Here is a 16958-nt window from a genome sequence, read left to right on the forward strand (position 1 = left end):
CTCTTCATATATGTCGAGCTTCAGTGTTATTCTTTCTATGACAGGCTAGTACTTGTGTAAAGAAGTTAATGGTCACATTTTGAAGGGGTTTTGCAGCTCTTTTAAGTAATGTAATGAAGGTTGGGACTACTTTACAGAGGAGAATATGATCACCTAAAGAGAAGGTGTTAGCTCTGATCGTATGGGCTCAAAAGAACGGGTTTTGATTATGGTTCTTCTTGCGTGCATAACATATTGATGACAAAAACACTAATCTATGCCACGCAAACACTTTACGTGGTTAAAATCACTCCCCTAACAAAGATATCGGCATAGTTTTATCAGTTCGAAGGACCATAGCCACCATCTCTCGACTCTTATTTAACAATAGACGACAATCTTATCAAAAACAAAAAAAAGAGAGAGTGATCAATGTTTCTAGGCGATCAAAATATGGTAACACCCATCATCAGTGAGGTGTAGCACACATGATTATCCAACTAGCAAACTCAGAATGACTGAAATAAAAGCTTCTGCGATTCTCTTTTTTCTTTTTTTTTAGCAATCATCCGCTTGCTGATGCTTCCATTCTGCGAGCGAGTAATGATTCAGAATAGAAACAGCAATGTCGGTGTGTGCCTCTACTTCTTAGCTTTCTTTGGAGCCCTGCAATAAAATACTTTTACAGTTAGTTTATGAACAGGAAAGTCCACAAGAGCTTTCATGAAAAAGTGGATAGGAACAATCTCCTACTCAGGTTGCTGCGCAGCAGGTGCTCCGTCTCCAGGCCCCTGTTTGTCAACAGAGCCAAGATAAATCAGGAATGATAAGAACGAGTAATCAGTTCCCATTAATTACCAACGGCAGAAATTACAGAACTGACTGTCACGAGAAGAGAACAATGTTCTTCCACAAACTAAAATCATTTAGACAGGAAAAAAACTTGCAGAAACTTTTTCATCCAAGCCAAACAAAAAAAGGTTTCATCACAACATTTTTAACACAAAAAAATGATTTGATCAACTGAATTAGTCCATGTTTTATCGATTCTAATACAAGTATAAGAAAAATACTAATCGTTAAGATGTGTCGTCTGCGATGAGTGTCAAGAAAATATTTTTATGATCGAGGAGTTTATATGGATAATTATAAAAACTACTTAGCAAGAAGGGAGCATGAAATATTTGTTCGACAAGAATCATGAAATATTAACAATAGAAACAGTTGAAAGGGAAGAATAAATGGGAAAGAACTTCCATAAGCTGCATGCCATATTTAAAGGAAAACAAGATAATAAATTTTTCAGACCTGAGCCAGGCGTTCCTCTCTCCTGGCAATCTTCCTTTCTCTGCTGGCCTTGCTCTTGGCTCGTTTAGCTTCAAACTGGTCGGATAAGGTCTTCTCTCTTGCCTTCTCAGCTTTGGATTTATGAATGCTTTCCATCAGCACCCTCTTGTTCTTGAAGACATTACCTTTCACTTTCATGTACATGTCATGGTACATGTGCTTGTCAATCTTCTTCGACTCACGGTACTTACGCAGTAACCGCCTGAGAACTCGCATCCTACGCATCCAAAGTACCTTAGTCGGCAGCCTGGCTTCTCTTGTACCCCTGCGCTTACCTGTAATATGAAAAACATCATTCGAGAGGATAGGGTGTAGAAAAATGTAATCGAATAAGAATCATACCATATCCAGAATGCCGCCCTTTTCTCTTTGCCTCCAGTGCCCTCCTTGCACGGGATCGTGAGTGAATCTTGGTTGGCTTCCTGATGATAAAACCATCCTTGACAAGCTTTCTAATGTTTTGGCCTGCATTACAAAACCATCATGTTCCGTAATAAGCAAACATGAACGGCGATTGACAAATATCAATGAAGTTTTAGTTTCAACAGATATATGAAACAGTTGAGATCAAAACTCTCTCTCTCTCTCTCTCAAAATCTCATCATCATAAATCTGTTAGAAAATAATGAATGCACCAGGTTTATTTCTCCCTTCCCAGATCGATGATGTTTGAGCAAAAAAGAACAAAAATGTATATGATGAAACTTCCATAGTCTTCCATGTTAAATCTCTCATGATTACATATATTCCCTACTTATAATGACCACTAAATCTCCACCCCGTCGGACTTTTGTCCTGCTAGAATTAACTGTTCACATACTCTTGACGTTGGCGCTTTACTGATGCAAAAAGAACTTGCATCGGTCAGCTAATAGAGGTCAGTCTTCAATAAGATGTTCAACTGTCAGGTTGCTTTAAGATCAAAAAAGTATTACACTTTTTGGCCAAAATCATTAACTATCTTCTCTCACTGTTTCCTTTGTCCTCTAGTACTAAGTAAGCAAAACAATATTAACAGTCAGCATATGATAGACACAAAGAACCGCAAGATTAAACTTATATTGTTAATTCAAAAGGGAATCTAGAAACTTGAAGAGTGCAGAATGCATACGGTATGAACATACCAATAAAACTACAAAAAAAAGCATCAATACCCCAATCTCAACCTCAAGACGGGATAAAATTCACGATATTAACAGAGCAGTCAAACCATCAGATAAGCATCTATTAACAAATGCCCCACGGAGAAGTAGCCGCGAGCAGAAACAACGTCTCATACAAAAAGCATACAGCATACAGCTCTGGGGCTCCTTCGAGCGCAAGGGCAGGATCGATGGCAGACAGTACGCTACAGCCAGGAATGATCAGAGGAGGAAAGGTTCTTACGGGAGTTCGCCATGGAGATCTCGCTGACTTCATTGGGGTCGAGCCACACCTTGCCCCGCCCGCACTTGAGGACGCTCGCGGCGAGCCGCTTCTGGAGCTTCAGCGACACCATCGTACGCCGCCTCCCTCAGCTCTTCTTCCTTAAGGGGGAAGAAAGAAAGAACGAACGAGAGAGACTCGGCGGCGCAGGGAAGAAGGGCTTCTAAGGGTTTCTCGACGGTAAAATTGTAATTTACTTTTCTTTGTTCTCTTTCGGTTTTTTTTTTTTTTACACAAAATGTGGTAACCGATGAGGACCACATTTTGATGACATCAAAAGTCAAATTTATTTTTTTTCTGGATAAGATAGTTAATATCATTAAAAAAATTTATATGATAAAGTTTTCGACCTTTTAATTTTTAAGTGAATCAGATGCAAATATTATAAATTTATAGGATGATATTTTAAATCTTAATTTTTTTTATAAATAAATATAATATAATATAATATACTATCTCATCAGAATAATATTTTAGGTATTAAATTTCAAACTTGTCCTTTAGTAAATAGAATTAAAATTTTGTATATGAACTTTCCGTCCTTTAACCAATAAAAATTTATTGAATGATATTAATTTTTTGATAAATAAATATAATATATACTAACATCCGAATAATATTTTAGGTAAAAGAAAATTATAGGATAAAATTTCATACAATGAGCCTTAATTATTTGATTGATTATTAGACAAGCATATCAAAATACATGACATTATAGGACGCAATAGAAATTGCTGCTATCTTTCGTCAATAGGCAGGCTAATAAGTTTCTGATTTGTGCAATGCGAAAGGTATGGCAAAAATCGACAGGTTGGTTGATCTGAGAATAAATAATACATAGTAGTATATAAATAATAATGCCATGCGATTTATAAAATAACACCAATGATAGTAGCTAGCATATACAATCTCATATTACTGATTTTTTTTTTTCCTTCTCTTAGTTCGGAAAGCACAGAAATAATACAAAATTTTTTTCTAATCTGGCATAAATCCTAGTAAAATCCAGATACAGAAATGGATCATGACCTCCAAGTTTGCCGAGATTGTGTGCTGCTTAAGCTGGTACACATGTTGATGAAAGGTTAATAGATGAACCCTTTTTGGTTAACTGCATTCACACCCTTCCACCTGCAGGAAGGCTTCAAACTCCTTTTTCAACCAACCTATTCTCAGGAGCTTTAAGAACACCACGATCCATCAAAGGCTGAAGCTCAGGCTTCGCCAAGTCTTTAACCTCTGAAACCGATGATTCCAGGAATGCGAGAAGCACCTTGCAACTGCAATAGACATCCAAATAATCCAATGTGAACACTGATATTTTTGTACACAAACACCATTTTTTTAGTAATTACTCTATTTATTCCTCCTCTAGTAGCATCCTTTTACCTGTGGCCTTGAGCCCAGACGTCGCACTTCCCAACCAAAGCCATTTCCCACAGAGTGGCTGCGAAACCAGGGCAATCAAGGACGAGCTTCCTGATGAGCCTACTGGAGTGGAAGTTCTCCAAAACATGCTCCTCTTGTGACTCATTTGTATTGGGCAGGGCTGCCAGTGAAGCTATTGCTTTATGCAAGGCATCCATTCTATCAGCAAAAGATTGCAAGATACCGTCACTTCCACCAACAGCTAGCTGCATCCGAGGAAACAGAATGAGACAACAAAATATAGTCGCAAGACATCATGTCCTTTTCAGTAATAGATTAAATGATAAAGAACAAACTGATCTTTTTAAGCCACTTAATTAATTTTCTTTTTCAAGAGCCTAATAGGGCACTGATGCCAGAAAATAGACCAAGGCATGTCCATGTGAACCACTAATGAACAACAGGATTCACAACATATACAAAATAGGACACATCCATGTCGAGAATCAGGATATCTTTGGGGACATTTATTCTTCTTTCCTGTGAAAGACCAATATCTAGACAAGAGAGTCTTGTTAATGTATGACCTTGGGAAAGTCAATGTACACAGAATTGATCCTACAAGCAGGGAGATAGATACCTTGTCTGGAAGCCGTGAACTCATGGGTAAAAACTGTAGACTTCAATTCCAATATCAATTTATTATTATTGTCATAATTGTTCCTTCAGATATAATGTAATACGATTAAGAAAAAACCTAAAGAATCACAAGGTCGATCAATTATTGCTTTGGTAGTAATAACACAATAAACTAATTGCTTTTTTCCATCATAGTTCTATAAACATAAATTGTGAAAGTCAAAGTACTTCCTAATATTTGGAGACTAGAAACAGTAATCCAGAACAAAAGGCCATTGGCATGTTAAAACTCAAATGACACATAAACCAGCCTAAGAATCCAGACATTTTAGAGGTTCTCGTAAGCTTTGGGATAAAAAAGCTTACGAGGATCTGCCATTGCTATGTAGCTATATAAATTTTAAATGGTTTCCAGTTCATGCGGGAGTACTGTTAACTATAATAGACATGCTTCCTTTCAAATAGTTGATGAACAACCAAAGAGAGAACAGACAAGAAGTAATTAAGAATGTCACTTCAGGAAAAGATCAAAATGTACCAATATCGTCTTATGAAAGCTTGAAGATGATATGGGTTATATTAAGTGATTATAATCTTGTCAACCCAAGCTTAATTTTAAATAATAGTCCAGGGGATACATAAATTCACATCATTAAAAGAAAGAAATATTGACTAAAATTAAAAATAAACATGTGTAAAAAAATACAAACAAATTCACTGTCGGATGGGATGTGAATCTACAATTATAATATAGATATCAAGCAGGTCATATGATTTTTTTAAAGCAATACTGCTTCCACAATTTCATATACTCCCACTGAAAAACCATAGAAAATATCTTCTAGAATATGAAAACTTCCATACATTCCATGTTCACATGTGAGAAATTTTACATGATAATTTTCTTTCACATATGCAAACAGACGGCCATCAATGATAATTCAGCATTTCAGAGGGAAGGAGTATATACACATTTATATTTTTTATACTTATATTTATCTATATAGGTATGTGTGGAACTTTCCAATGACAAATACATAGTTTCAAACTATTGCAGTATGTAATAGTCTCCAATTTTTGGTACATTAGACCACCACCTTTCAATAGCAATTTTGTTAATTATGTTTTTAACCAAATCAAAAAGAAGATCGACTAATGAGGGGATGCATCAGGAGTTCTACAGAAATGAGAAACTAATAAAATTAATGCAGCAGCTCAGAAGAAAGTGACAGAAAAAGAACACCTCATAAACTACTTCTTTGCCGAAGTTTGAACGGAGTAGCTCACCAACGTTATCAGTACAAGTTTCAAATAGTCCCTGCAGTAGAATGACCAGAAACAATGAAATCTTTTAAAACCATCAAGTGCATATTTCACAAAATAAAATGAACCAATTTTGTTCTTTGTTACTTTTAGTTTCTCTGAAAATAGTAGTAAAAAATCTAGTAACAGCATTTACACTCTAGTTAATGAAAGCTTAAAGTTTAATGAGTAGCCTCTCAACCAGCAAAAGGAAACAAGGAAACCGTGCATGCGTGCGTGTGTGTGTGTGTGTGTGTGTGTGTGTGTGAGAGAGAGAGAGAGAGAGAGAGAGAGGGAGGAAATACACTAGCACGATGATAGCAATTTCGCAAAGAACTGAACAAGGAGTTCTGGAATGTCAATTAAAGGCACAGTAGTAAAAGTCACACATCAAGAAAAGAATGGAACCTGCTACCAGCAGTAAGAGTTCAGAAAGTCAAAAAAAAAGAATAGGTGAATCAAACCAAATCCAACCAGAATATTGAATGTGACCCAAAGCTTGACAGAACTCTCCTGTATCCCCACCTCCAACTTCATATTTTGCTGTCTGAAACTGTGTCTAATATTATGGTACAAGAAGAAAGAAAAAGAAAATGTGTGTTTTGACACTTGACCATTTAACATTGTAAGCTAAAAATGGTCCAGAATATTGCATGTCTGAAGCAGAATATTAAGTGTTACCTCAGCAAGCCCACTCTCAACCATCAATTCACATCTCCTGCGAAATGAATCCTTCTTGCCTCCGGTATCTAACTGCAAACTCTTCCTACCAACTTCACTGTTCTCATTATCTGTCATGGGAGACTCCCCATTTTGGCATTGCTCCAAGCCAACTTCCATGGGGTCCTCTGTCTCTTCCACCTGAGATGGAAGTGAACGGATTCAGATGATGCACATCTGCTACTAGCTTGAATTACATAATGATGGAAATAATGTTTGCCTGTGCAGAAAGGGAAGGAACAGATAAACTTAGACAAGCCAAATCCTCAGATGCAAAATAGCGTGAACATTGTGGATGAAGTAGCTGCAGTACTGTACGTCTTCCATTCTGGTAATTCATGAGATCTCTTTTCTCTTAGTTGCAAGAATCGGATCAAGAAACACTTCAAAAAATGTCAGCTATTGATCAGAACAAAGTAACTACCTTATCCAATACCAGATCCTTCAGCATTGTTTGCAGCTCTCGTATTACAATCTGACAAATGATATAAAAATTTTTCAACAAATTTCAGAAGGTCAAAATCAAAATTTTAACATCAAATATCAAACGAGCAATCACTGACCTTTGTTACAAGCTTCGTATCATCAACTACCGAAAGGACACAAACTAGCAACTGGAATAAAATATTGCCAAATTAGTACAAAGTTATTATGCCATATAATTGCATTCATATACTGTTCAAAAATCACAGATAAAGCCTTAGGACACCTCAAATTTTATATACCGATTTAATCCATCAATAACTCCCAATGTGGAGCCATTAGTGTTTCATAATATGTCGCTCTCAAATATAATTCTTCGTCAATGTCCAACATATATAAATGGTTTTTAGACAAACAGAGCATCAATGGCAAGCCCTTTGCACCATTCATGACAGCAATTTCCTATATGTCATAATTCACTCCATACCAATTGTCATAACCTAACTCAATAGATTAATTGCCTAGTAACTCGGATAGACTAAAGTTATTAGTTTCCAGTCCACTAAATCTTATGTAACAATGTAATCCATGAATAACACCAAAAGTTTTCAAACAAGCAAATATAAAGAGCCCTGAGTTTCCGAATGGTCCCTAAAAGAGTACAGAAAATTAGTGAATTACAGCACAATATGGTAGGTCACAAGAAGCTTTCTGATCAAATTCCTCCACTATTCAATATTTTTAACAGAAGGCAGTGGAGTATTCTTGATATTTGATAAGGCATGCTATCACTGTAAAACTAAAAAGGTCACAAGTTTCCAGATCAAATATGTACAAATTGACTGTAGATCATACTGGAAACCGCTGCTAACATGAAAAGACATGCCATTGGCACATATTATGATAACAGAAGAATTGTAGAATACATATTTAAAGCCAAAAAAATTGCAAGTCTGATCAAAATAATGTTAACAAGGGAAAATAGAAATATGATGGACGAAAGCAATGCTAGAGAGCAACATCATATTGTCAAAAGTGGATTTGGTCGGTTAACTGAATTTAGACAGTTCATACAGAAGGTTATGTATGTTGAGGGTTGAGAAAAAGGTGCTTACAAGACTCCCAAGTTGATCAAGTGAAAGCTTTCTGACATGACCCTTTATGCCTTTAATAACCTTTTTTCTTTCCTGTGAAATTCAATCAAGTTATAACATTCCAAACAAAAGAAATACTCAAGTTTAGAGCATAAAGAAACTAAGCTGATTCCTGTGGTATTATATGCTGTGTAATCTAGAAGACCAAATCATAGATTTCCATGCCTGATCAAGAATGACAGCATATTGATAAAAGCCACTTCAATTAGTGATTAGAAGGCAAGTAGTATGCATGACTATGAGAAATAAAAGCAACAGATGCAACAAGTTATCATGAGAATTACCGGAGATCAATTAGGCCATGCACCATAAATCGCATTGTATATAGTAAATAAGCACTTCAACAAACTGGCTGAAGGGAAGACAAAATTGAACACACAAACATTATTACACACCTTTGCGCTTGCATGCTTGACACAGAGGATACAGATCTTTAGACCAACTCTTGTGCGAATCATCCGAGCAAGAAGTGGTTCTTTCACATTTTTGTTTTTAATTTTCCTCTTTTTCTGCATCTCTGGAGCTGAGAAATGAGGACTCTCCTCTGCAGAAGCTGACTCTCGCACAAGAAGAGGTAATAATTGTTGAATCACATCTGCAGCAGAGGACTTCAAATGGAAAAAATAGACACAAACTGTAAGTTTTAAAAAGCTTAAAATTATACAACATATTGATGCAGTAGGTAAACATGACCAAGATCACCTTATCAGCAATTGTGAAAAACTCCATGAGGGCCTTGTGTATAATGGAATGATCAACAATCCCTTTTTCCAAAAGTGGCTGAATCACAGACATAATGTGTTGCAACACAGATGATTTTTGTAGTCCAAGTTTAGAAATTATATCCACCAGCCTGATATGAGATGGGGCACATCAGAAGAAAATAACATAAAAAGTCGATGGTAACAAAAAACGTTGTTGTGTTATAACACCATGTCAGCTAACATAAATAACATAATCGCTATATTATATAAAAGCATAAAAAATATCGCCGTAGGGTGCTTAAGGTTGCATGATATGTTTCACCATTGGAATTTGTTTTAGAAGCCCTGAATAGGCTCAAAGTATTATATTTTGATTAGAAGATCAGATTTTTGTTAGGTAATTTGGTTAACCTCTTTGGAAGCATTCCTTCTTTATCCTATCCTTTTCCAGGTCACATCAGCACCTAGATCTAATGACTTCGTCTGCAGCTACCAAACACATCCCTTAAATGCTTTCATAAATCTGTCAGGTAATACTTGTTGAAAATGAGTCACATACTTCCACCACGTATCCAAACTTACAGATAATTATTGAAAAGATTGGATACTTTTAGCCTCATAGGATATTTCATGGTAGTATTTTGTTCGTTAACTATCATAGAGATGGATATATGATTAGATAGACTATTTACATGCCTTCTGTATTAACCATCAAATTATTGAAATATGAAACTAGTAGAATCATATTGCTCCATTTAGAAGTTCTTACCCTCGCTATATGCTTGAAATACAATGCCATTAAACATAATTTTGTTTATGGATAATAGTTGTCATCATGCATCGCCTATTCTAACAACATAAACAAATATTAACCTTTGTCATGTGCAACATTATATATTACAATATTTTTATTGTAATATCAACTCCTATTTTTCAAAGGTTTGATATAGATCTATCCATGTCGTGTTGGATTGTTAATGCAAGTTGTACCATGTTTAAATGTCCAAGGAATTCTGATTTAATTTGGTAATTATGCACGTGGTTCAACACCGAATCCGAGAGAAGTCAGGTAGTTTTTCCTAATTCCTTAGCTAGTAGCTCTATTCTTTAGTTTTATTGAGTATTTATTTAAGAGTATCTAGCTACTGAAAATCAATAATGCATATATCATTTGTTCAACATTTAACAAAAAAAAGCAAAAAAGTTTCCATGCCTATCCCTAGGACACTATACTCCCATTTCTCCCTTATTGCCCTTATATTGCTTCCCACTAATTAAGTTGGTGTCTATAAGTTTCAGATAAAATAAGCCCTAAATATATTACAATTCATACAAATTCCCCGGGTATAATCTCCTAACAATGAGTCAACATGCTCATCTGTTTTGTTAGAACCACATTGGAGAATAAGAAAAATAAAGAAAGCAATATTAAAATACAACCAAGCAAAAAAACAATCATACAGTTTTCTTGTCCATATCCGTGAGCCATAATATATCATCCTCATTGAGGACGATTCAGAATTCGTATGACCAAAGATGATTTCCATATTGCAAAAGAGGAAAGAATATGCATTCATAACCCGAAAATACAAAGACAAGTGCAGTCCAAAGAATCTCTTATGTTCCAATTACCTGCCTGAATTTGTTAAGGTCAGGTCCTTAAATAATTGAAGCTCTGTAGAGTACATCTCCATCAAAAGGATTTGCTTTTGGGACCCATTGGCCAAATGGAATACATAATCAATGACTACACGGAGAAACAAGATACGAAGAAAATTTGTTAAAAAGATATTGAAAATATAAGCAGTTATACAAAAGCTCTAAAAATCCTTTTATAAAAAATAAGCCAACGCATATTGGCGATAAAAAGAAGTGCACAATAACCTCATCAAAAGATGTGTAACACTCAAAATGACTGTTCATTTGTTGAGGGTTTTTTTGGATGGAACAAAGTAAATAAAAAGGTACAGAACAAGCAATTTTTTATTTCATAGGGGGGCCAGTGTTGGTGGCAGGTGGGGGCCATTGTTGTAAACCTAAACAATTCAGTCAAATGATCATATAATTTGCATCTACCTATAAAGGAGAATTTAGCTTAATTTACATTTAAAATGGCATGTGTTATATGTATTCCTATATAAAGGACTTGTTGAATTAAACCGAACCTGAATTATGTACATCAATAGCCTTTCCAAAGAAAACATCGAGTTAACCACAGTAGAAAATCATGGCGATAAGTAGACAAGTTAAGCTCAAATATCATGGGCAAGGTCCATAACAAGACCATATAATAATGATAAACTATACACTAACTCATAAAAGCTTTTATCAAGTCTCATTATAAATCTAAGCAACCTCAACTCATTGGATTGGCAAGTCTTAAGTCTTTAAACCTTAGCATTCCTAGATATACAAGAGGGTCTACAGAAGGAGGGCAAAGGAGAAGAGTTGTTTTTGACAAAATAAAATTAGAGCAATCACAAAGGCTAAAATTTGGGCATCAGTAGTTAAACTAGACACAAGTATAAACTTCAAATTAATAAAATTATGGCAAGATACCTCGAGAAGAATTCCTCTGAATTACACCTCATGCAGTTACAGGATAATTAAATTTGGATTGTGAATAGCCCGCAGGTCCATTTTCCATAATCAAAATTATGATCAAATAACAATATATACTAGAATGCTTAAATTTTAGATACCCTACAAACCTGCAGATCCAACTGAATGTCGCAGAAGAGAAGTCACATGCCCATGTAGAGAGGATATGAACCATTCTAGTTGTTTTTTGCTAGCTGAGGAACAGACAAAAGAAATCTCATTCAACAATGGAAAAGATCCACATAATTCAAATCAAGCTTTACCATAAAACATATCCAGTTCACAAGTTATATGACATACCATGATCTAAAAGTTTCTTTACTAAATGAACTGCATACTTTTTCTGTGAAAGAGCAAGAAGATGAGGCCGAAGAGCCTCAAAGACAGCATCTCTTTCTTCTTGTGTACAATATTTGACACACGTCTGGTAAATAGTAAAACACCATAAAAGAACTAAATAAGTTAATAATAGAATGAAAAAGCATACTATCCATCACATGCTTTGTCGTATAAAATTTTAAACATCTAAAACTCCTGAGGTTTAGTCTTCCAAAATCTAACATTGAGAACACATAAAATTTAGAAGTCAGTTGTTCACAAGAAAAATGTCAGAAGTATGAACTTAAACTCACTTGAAGAACACGTGCCGCAACATGAGAGCCTGCAATCTCCACAAACTTCCCATTCATCTTACGTAAGGCTTCACTTACAAGCCTAAAGAAATACTGTCCCAGTAAATAACAGAGAGATAATGGAGAGCAATAAAACAGTTGAGCACTTACTCGGATCTCGCTTGTTTGCCAACGTTGTAACATCTCATTTTTTCCCACAATGAAGCAAGCTCCTGCAAAACATCAAATTCAACTCTTATTAGCAGTTTCTTTAGAAAAGGTTTAGAAAAAAATCTCAAGCATTACTCAAATATACATATTGTATGTCAAAAGGGTGAAAAAGATCAGAGAATAACTATATGGAAATCAAAGGGTTTGTTAAGCCATAATCTATAGTTTGAGAAAACAAAAGGTGTTGCACCAAATTACTTTACACAATAAACTTAAGCATATATGCTGATTACCGACAATGCAAACCAATATGACAAATGAGCACTATTCAACTATAAATTACCACTTTCAGGCCTTGAGGATTTGAGTGGTGCTTGAATTGGAATTCTTGAGGCTTGCTATAAGCTAAGAGCTAATACATGTGCATTGGTGAGCAAATTGGCACCAGCGAACTAGCGGCCTAAGTGTGCTACCCAAGGTTCGCTGTACCGTACCGTACCGACGTTTCAACCCGGCTTGGTACGGTATGATACCGGTGTACCGGGCGGTACATCAGGGCGTATCGAGCGGTACGCCCTGGTGTACCGAATAATTTTTTATTTTTTCATACTGTAGCAGTGCTACAGTATAGGACTGTAGCACTATAGCGGTACCGGGCGGACCACGTACCAATAACCTGTCGGACCGGTACATACCGCTCGGTTCGGGTGGTACGCTTCGGTACGGTAGACCTTGGTGCTACCAATGACACATGGGTTTTTCTTCTCCATTCTATGTTCTTAGCTGCCATCAATATTGTTCATTCTTGTTGGCCTTACTCATCTCTCCCAGGAGACTAGTACAGTAGCTTATTAGCATTAAGTTTTCACTACTCATCTCTCCCAAGAGATTAGTACAGTAGTGTATTAGCATTAAGTTTTCACCAAGGATTGTCATGTCAATTACCACATGTTGTGCATGGACTTACCAACCAGCAAAGACCAACTTCATTCAGCAAACCCTTTCTCCATAAAAGGAAAATCCTTGGTTTTCAAGACAGTGTCCACTGACATACTTCTTGGTCTTCTTCTTTTGCCCTATTCCTAAGTTTCTGGAAACATGGTTGGTTGCCTTCATTTCCATGTTATCCCTTCTTATACCAAAAATAACTACACCCTCAATTTCAACCTAAGTGTAGCACATCATAAGCCTAAATGAACTGTGACACATAAATCAAACATCAATGTGTGTCTTATTATAGAACATGTGCTTGTCTATCACACGAGAGATTTAATATGCCGACAAAAATCCTGGCACAGCATCATGTCCCTAAACCATCACCTTGCTAACATTGCACATGCCACGAGACACAGTAAACAAAATTCAACCAAACAATTGAGGCTACGAAATCCGGCTGAAACTATGACACAAACAGAACAAGTGGATCAAACTATTTGTTTTGATTATGCTATTTACACCTACAAACACAAGAAAAACAACAACAACCAAAAAAGTGATTCCAAGAACCATTCAAATAAGACATTGTTCGAACAAATCATGTAATCATTAGGCAACTCAACAGAAGCTGTAGTATAATAAAGGAAGAGAAAATGTTTGTGCAGTTAAAATCAAGCTTACTTTCTCAAGGTTGTAATTTGGTTTCCTCTTCTTCTTCCTTGTTTCTGCCATTTCCTGGACAAACCAAACGGTATCAAAAATCTGGGAACGTTCTCAGACATCACAGTTGAAATGCAAATTAAACTAAATGTAGCATTTTAAATATTAGATTAATAATGCATGTTCCCCATGAGGATTAGAATCCTCTCCACGACAATTAACCTTTAGGGATTACACTCCATCTTAAAAAAATATAGAGAGCGACATACAGAAATTAAAGTATGCAAGTATACAAGTTTTCTCGTCTGCCAGCCTTCTGTTACACCAAAGGAACCAAGCAAATGAAGGGTCTATGTCAACGACAATTAAATTCCAAGAATATTCAGTAAGGCCAATCGAATTGAGGAATAGGAGAAGATCTCGTTCATCAGTACTCTTACAAAAAGTTCAAGAAAATAGTCTCTAAATCAAATAAATAATCAATTAAATACAAAGATTACTCAATCTGATTCAATCTTATAAAAAACAAAGACCGAGAAAAAAATGAATCATTCAGCAAACTTCTAACCGTACTACAAAGAAACCCAAAAGCCTCAAACAAAATCAGGCAAGCAGATGATGGCAGTGCAGCAAACCTTGGCAGCCAAGCGCCTCTCCCTTGAGGTCTTAGGCTCCTTCTTCGCCTGTACAGTGGCCTCATCGCCGGCCTTGGTGGGCTTTCCCGATTTTAACTCGAACGCCTTGGACGGCTTCTTGAAGCCTTGCGTTTTGAGCTTCGCCGGCTTCGAGGCAGCGTTCTTAAGCTGCATCAACTTGGGCTTCCCCCCTCCCTTCGCCGCTGAGGGCTCACGCTTCCTCTTCTTGGATCCGCCAACCTCCCCCATGACCGCCATGAGCGATCGAAGGAGAGAGCTCTTCCGACGCGGATTAACTTATGGAAGGACGACATGAGGGTTTTTGGATGGGGTTTTGAATGGCCGATTTAGGGATCCACAAATGGGTCGGGTCGACCCGTCGATTCAGCAAACCGGCCCAAAAACACATATCTAAGGGAACGATTATAATATTTTATTACTATTTATGATCCCTATTTTACTATCTAAATTTTATTTCAATATATCTAAACTATTCATTTATAAATCTATTTTTTAGAAAAAATATAAAACTAAAATGCTTTATTTGTGTTTTGTTGGTGACGTTGGAAAAGTTGATAAACAAATCATCCTTACTATCACTCCATGCAACTAATTAGTCATTCTTTTTCTATTTATAATCTAGGCATTAACAAAAAGATGATTATCAAACACTCACTTATTTGCAAACCTCACTTGGGATTATTATTATTTGTCACTTCATAAAAAACTATTTTTACTCAATTTAATCTCGTCCTTGTCGGAAATGGTTACCATATGCAGTATCTGCAAAAAATTAGAGTCAATAAAACAAGAGTTTTTTTTTTCAATTTTCAAAGCCTATTGCTATCATTTAATAAAATTACTATAACATAGTTTAATAAAATAAAAAATTACTAAGATCAAAATCTGATATAGATCATGTATCAAAATCAATTTAGACACCTATCAATCCAATTTAAGTGACTGGAATAGATTCAAGATATATATATATATATATATATATATATATATATATATATATATATATATATATATATATATATATATATATATATATATATATATATATATCTTAGCCTGAGAACTTGAGTCCAAAGTACCTTAGTCAGAAGCCTAGCTTCTCTTGTGCCCTTGCGCTTCCCTGTAATATGAAAATCATTGGTCAAGAGGAAAGGTTATGAACAAAATTTATTCGAATAAGAATTATACCATATCCAAAAACTAAAAGAACTTGCATCAATCAGCTAATAGAGGTCAGTCTTCAATAAGATGTTCAACTGTCAGGTTGCTTTAAGATCAAAAAAGTATTACACTTTTTGGCCAAAATCATTAACTATCTTCTCACACTGTTTCCTTTGTCCTCTAGTACTAAGTAAGCAAAACAAAATTAACAGTCAGCATCTGATAGACACAAAGAACCGCAAGATTAAACTTATATTGTTAATTCAAAAGGGAATCTAGAAACTTGAAGAGTGCAGAATGCATACGGTATGAACATACCAATAAAACTACAAAAAAAAGCATCAATACCCCAATCTCAACCTCAAGACGGGATAAAATTCACGATATTAACAGAGCAGTCAAACCATCAGATAAGCATCTATTAACAAATGCCCCACGGAGAAGTAGCCGCGAGCAGAAACAACGTCTCATACAAAAAGCATACAGCATACAGCTCTGGGGCTCCTTCGAGCGCAAGGGCAGGATCGATGGCAGACACTACGCTACAGCCAGGAATGATCAGAGGAGGAAAGGTTCTTACGGGAGTTCGCCATGGAGATCTCGCTGACTTCATTGGGGTCGAGCCACACCTTGCCCCGCCCGCACTTGAGGACACTCGCGGCGAGCCGCTTCTGGAGCTTCAGCGACACCATCGTACGCCGCCTCCTTCAGCTCTTCTTCCTTGAGGGGGAAGAAAGAAAGAACGAACGAGAGAGACTCGGCGGCGCAGGAAAGAAGGGCTTCTAAACGCCGCCTCCTTCAGCTCTTCTTCCTTGAGGGGGAAGAAAGAAAGAACGAACGAGAGAGAGTCGGCGGCGCAGGGAAGAAGGGCTTCTAAGGGTTTCTCGACGGTAAAATTGTAATTTACTTTTCTTTGTTGTTTTTCGGTTTTTTTTTTTTTTACACAAAATGTGGTAACTGAGGACCACATTTTGATGACATCAAAAGTCAAATTTATTTTTTTCTGGATAAGATAGTTAATATCATTAAAAAAAAATTATATGATAAAGTTTTCGACCTTTTAATTTTTAAGTGAATCAGATGCAAATATTATAAATTTAT

The 16958-nt window shown here is 36.1% G+C and overlaps 1 protein-coding gene and 1 pseudogene across 5 annotated transcripts; both read right to left on the minus strand.

The window, feature by feature from the left end:
- Positions 1-180: 180 nt before the first annotated feature.
- LOC103999165 (ribosomal protein eL19 pseudogene) lies at positions 181-1774 on the minus strand (annotated as a pseudogene). Its single transcript, NR_165355.1, is given in 4 exon segments — positions 181-645; positions 733-770; positions 1288-1601; positions 1669-1774. The product of NR_165355.1 is annotated as a ribosomal protein eL19 pseudogene (transcript).
- Positions 1775-3595: 1821 nt separating this feature from the next.
- LOC103998964 (pumilio homolog 24) lies at positions 3596-16718 on the minus strand. Of its 4 annotated transcripts, XM_065093578.1 has the most exons (19): positions 16438-16536; positions 15776-15816; positions 14676-15458; positions 14062-14115; positions 12445-12506; positions 12295-12376; positions 11963-12086; positions 11773-11856; positions 10694-10808; positions 9060-9210; positions 8753-8965; positions 8319-8390; positions 7344-7394; positions 7205-7255; positions 7001-7108; positions 6742-6921; positions 6002-6076; positions 4141-4385; positions 3596-4031 (listed from the first exon to the last, which is right to left on the minus strand). In XM_065093578.1, exons 3-19 carry the CDS (start codon positions 14931-14933, stop codon positions 3896-3898), a joined length of 2061 nt encoding a protein of 686 aa, XP_064949650.1. In that variant the 5' UTR covers positions 14934-15458; positions 15776-15816; positions 16438-16536; the 3' UTR covers positions 3596-3895. The 4 variants fall into 4 exon arrangements, with proteins under 4 accessions (XP_064949650.1, XP_064949651.1, XP_064949653.1 ...); XM_065093579.1 differs by lacking the exon at positions 14676-15458 and having other exon boundaries at positions 16438-16718; XM_065093581.1 differs by lacking the exon at positions 7001-7108.
- Between the last annotated feature and the right edge of the window lie 240 nt (positions 16719-16958).

The sequence above is a fragment of the Musa acuminata genome, chromosome BXJ2-1 (assembly GCF_036884655.1).
Source record: "Musa acuminata AAA Group cultivar baxijiao chromosome BXJ2-1, Cavendish_Baxijiao_AAA, whole genome shotgun sequence".
NCBI lineage: Eukaryota > Viridiplantae > Streptophyta > Magnoliopsida > Zingiberales > Musaceae > Musa > Musa acuminata.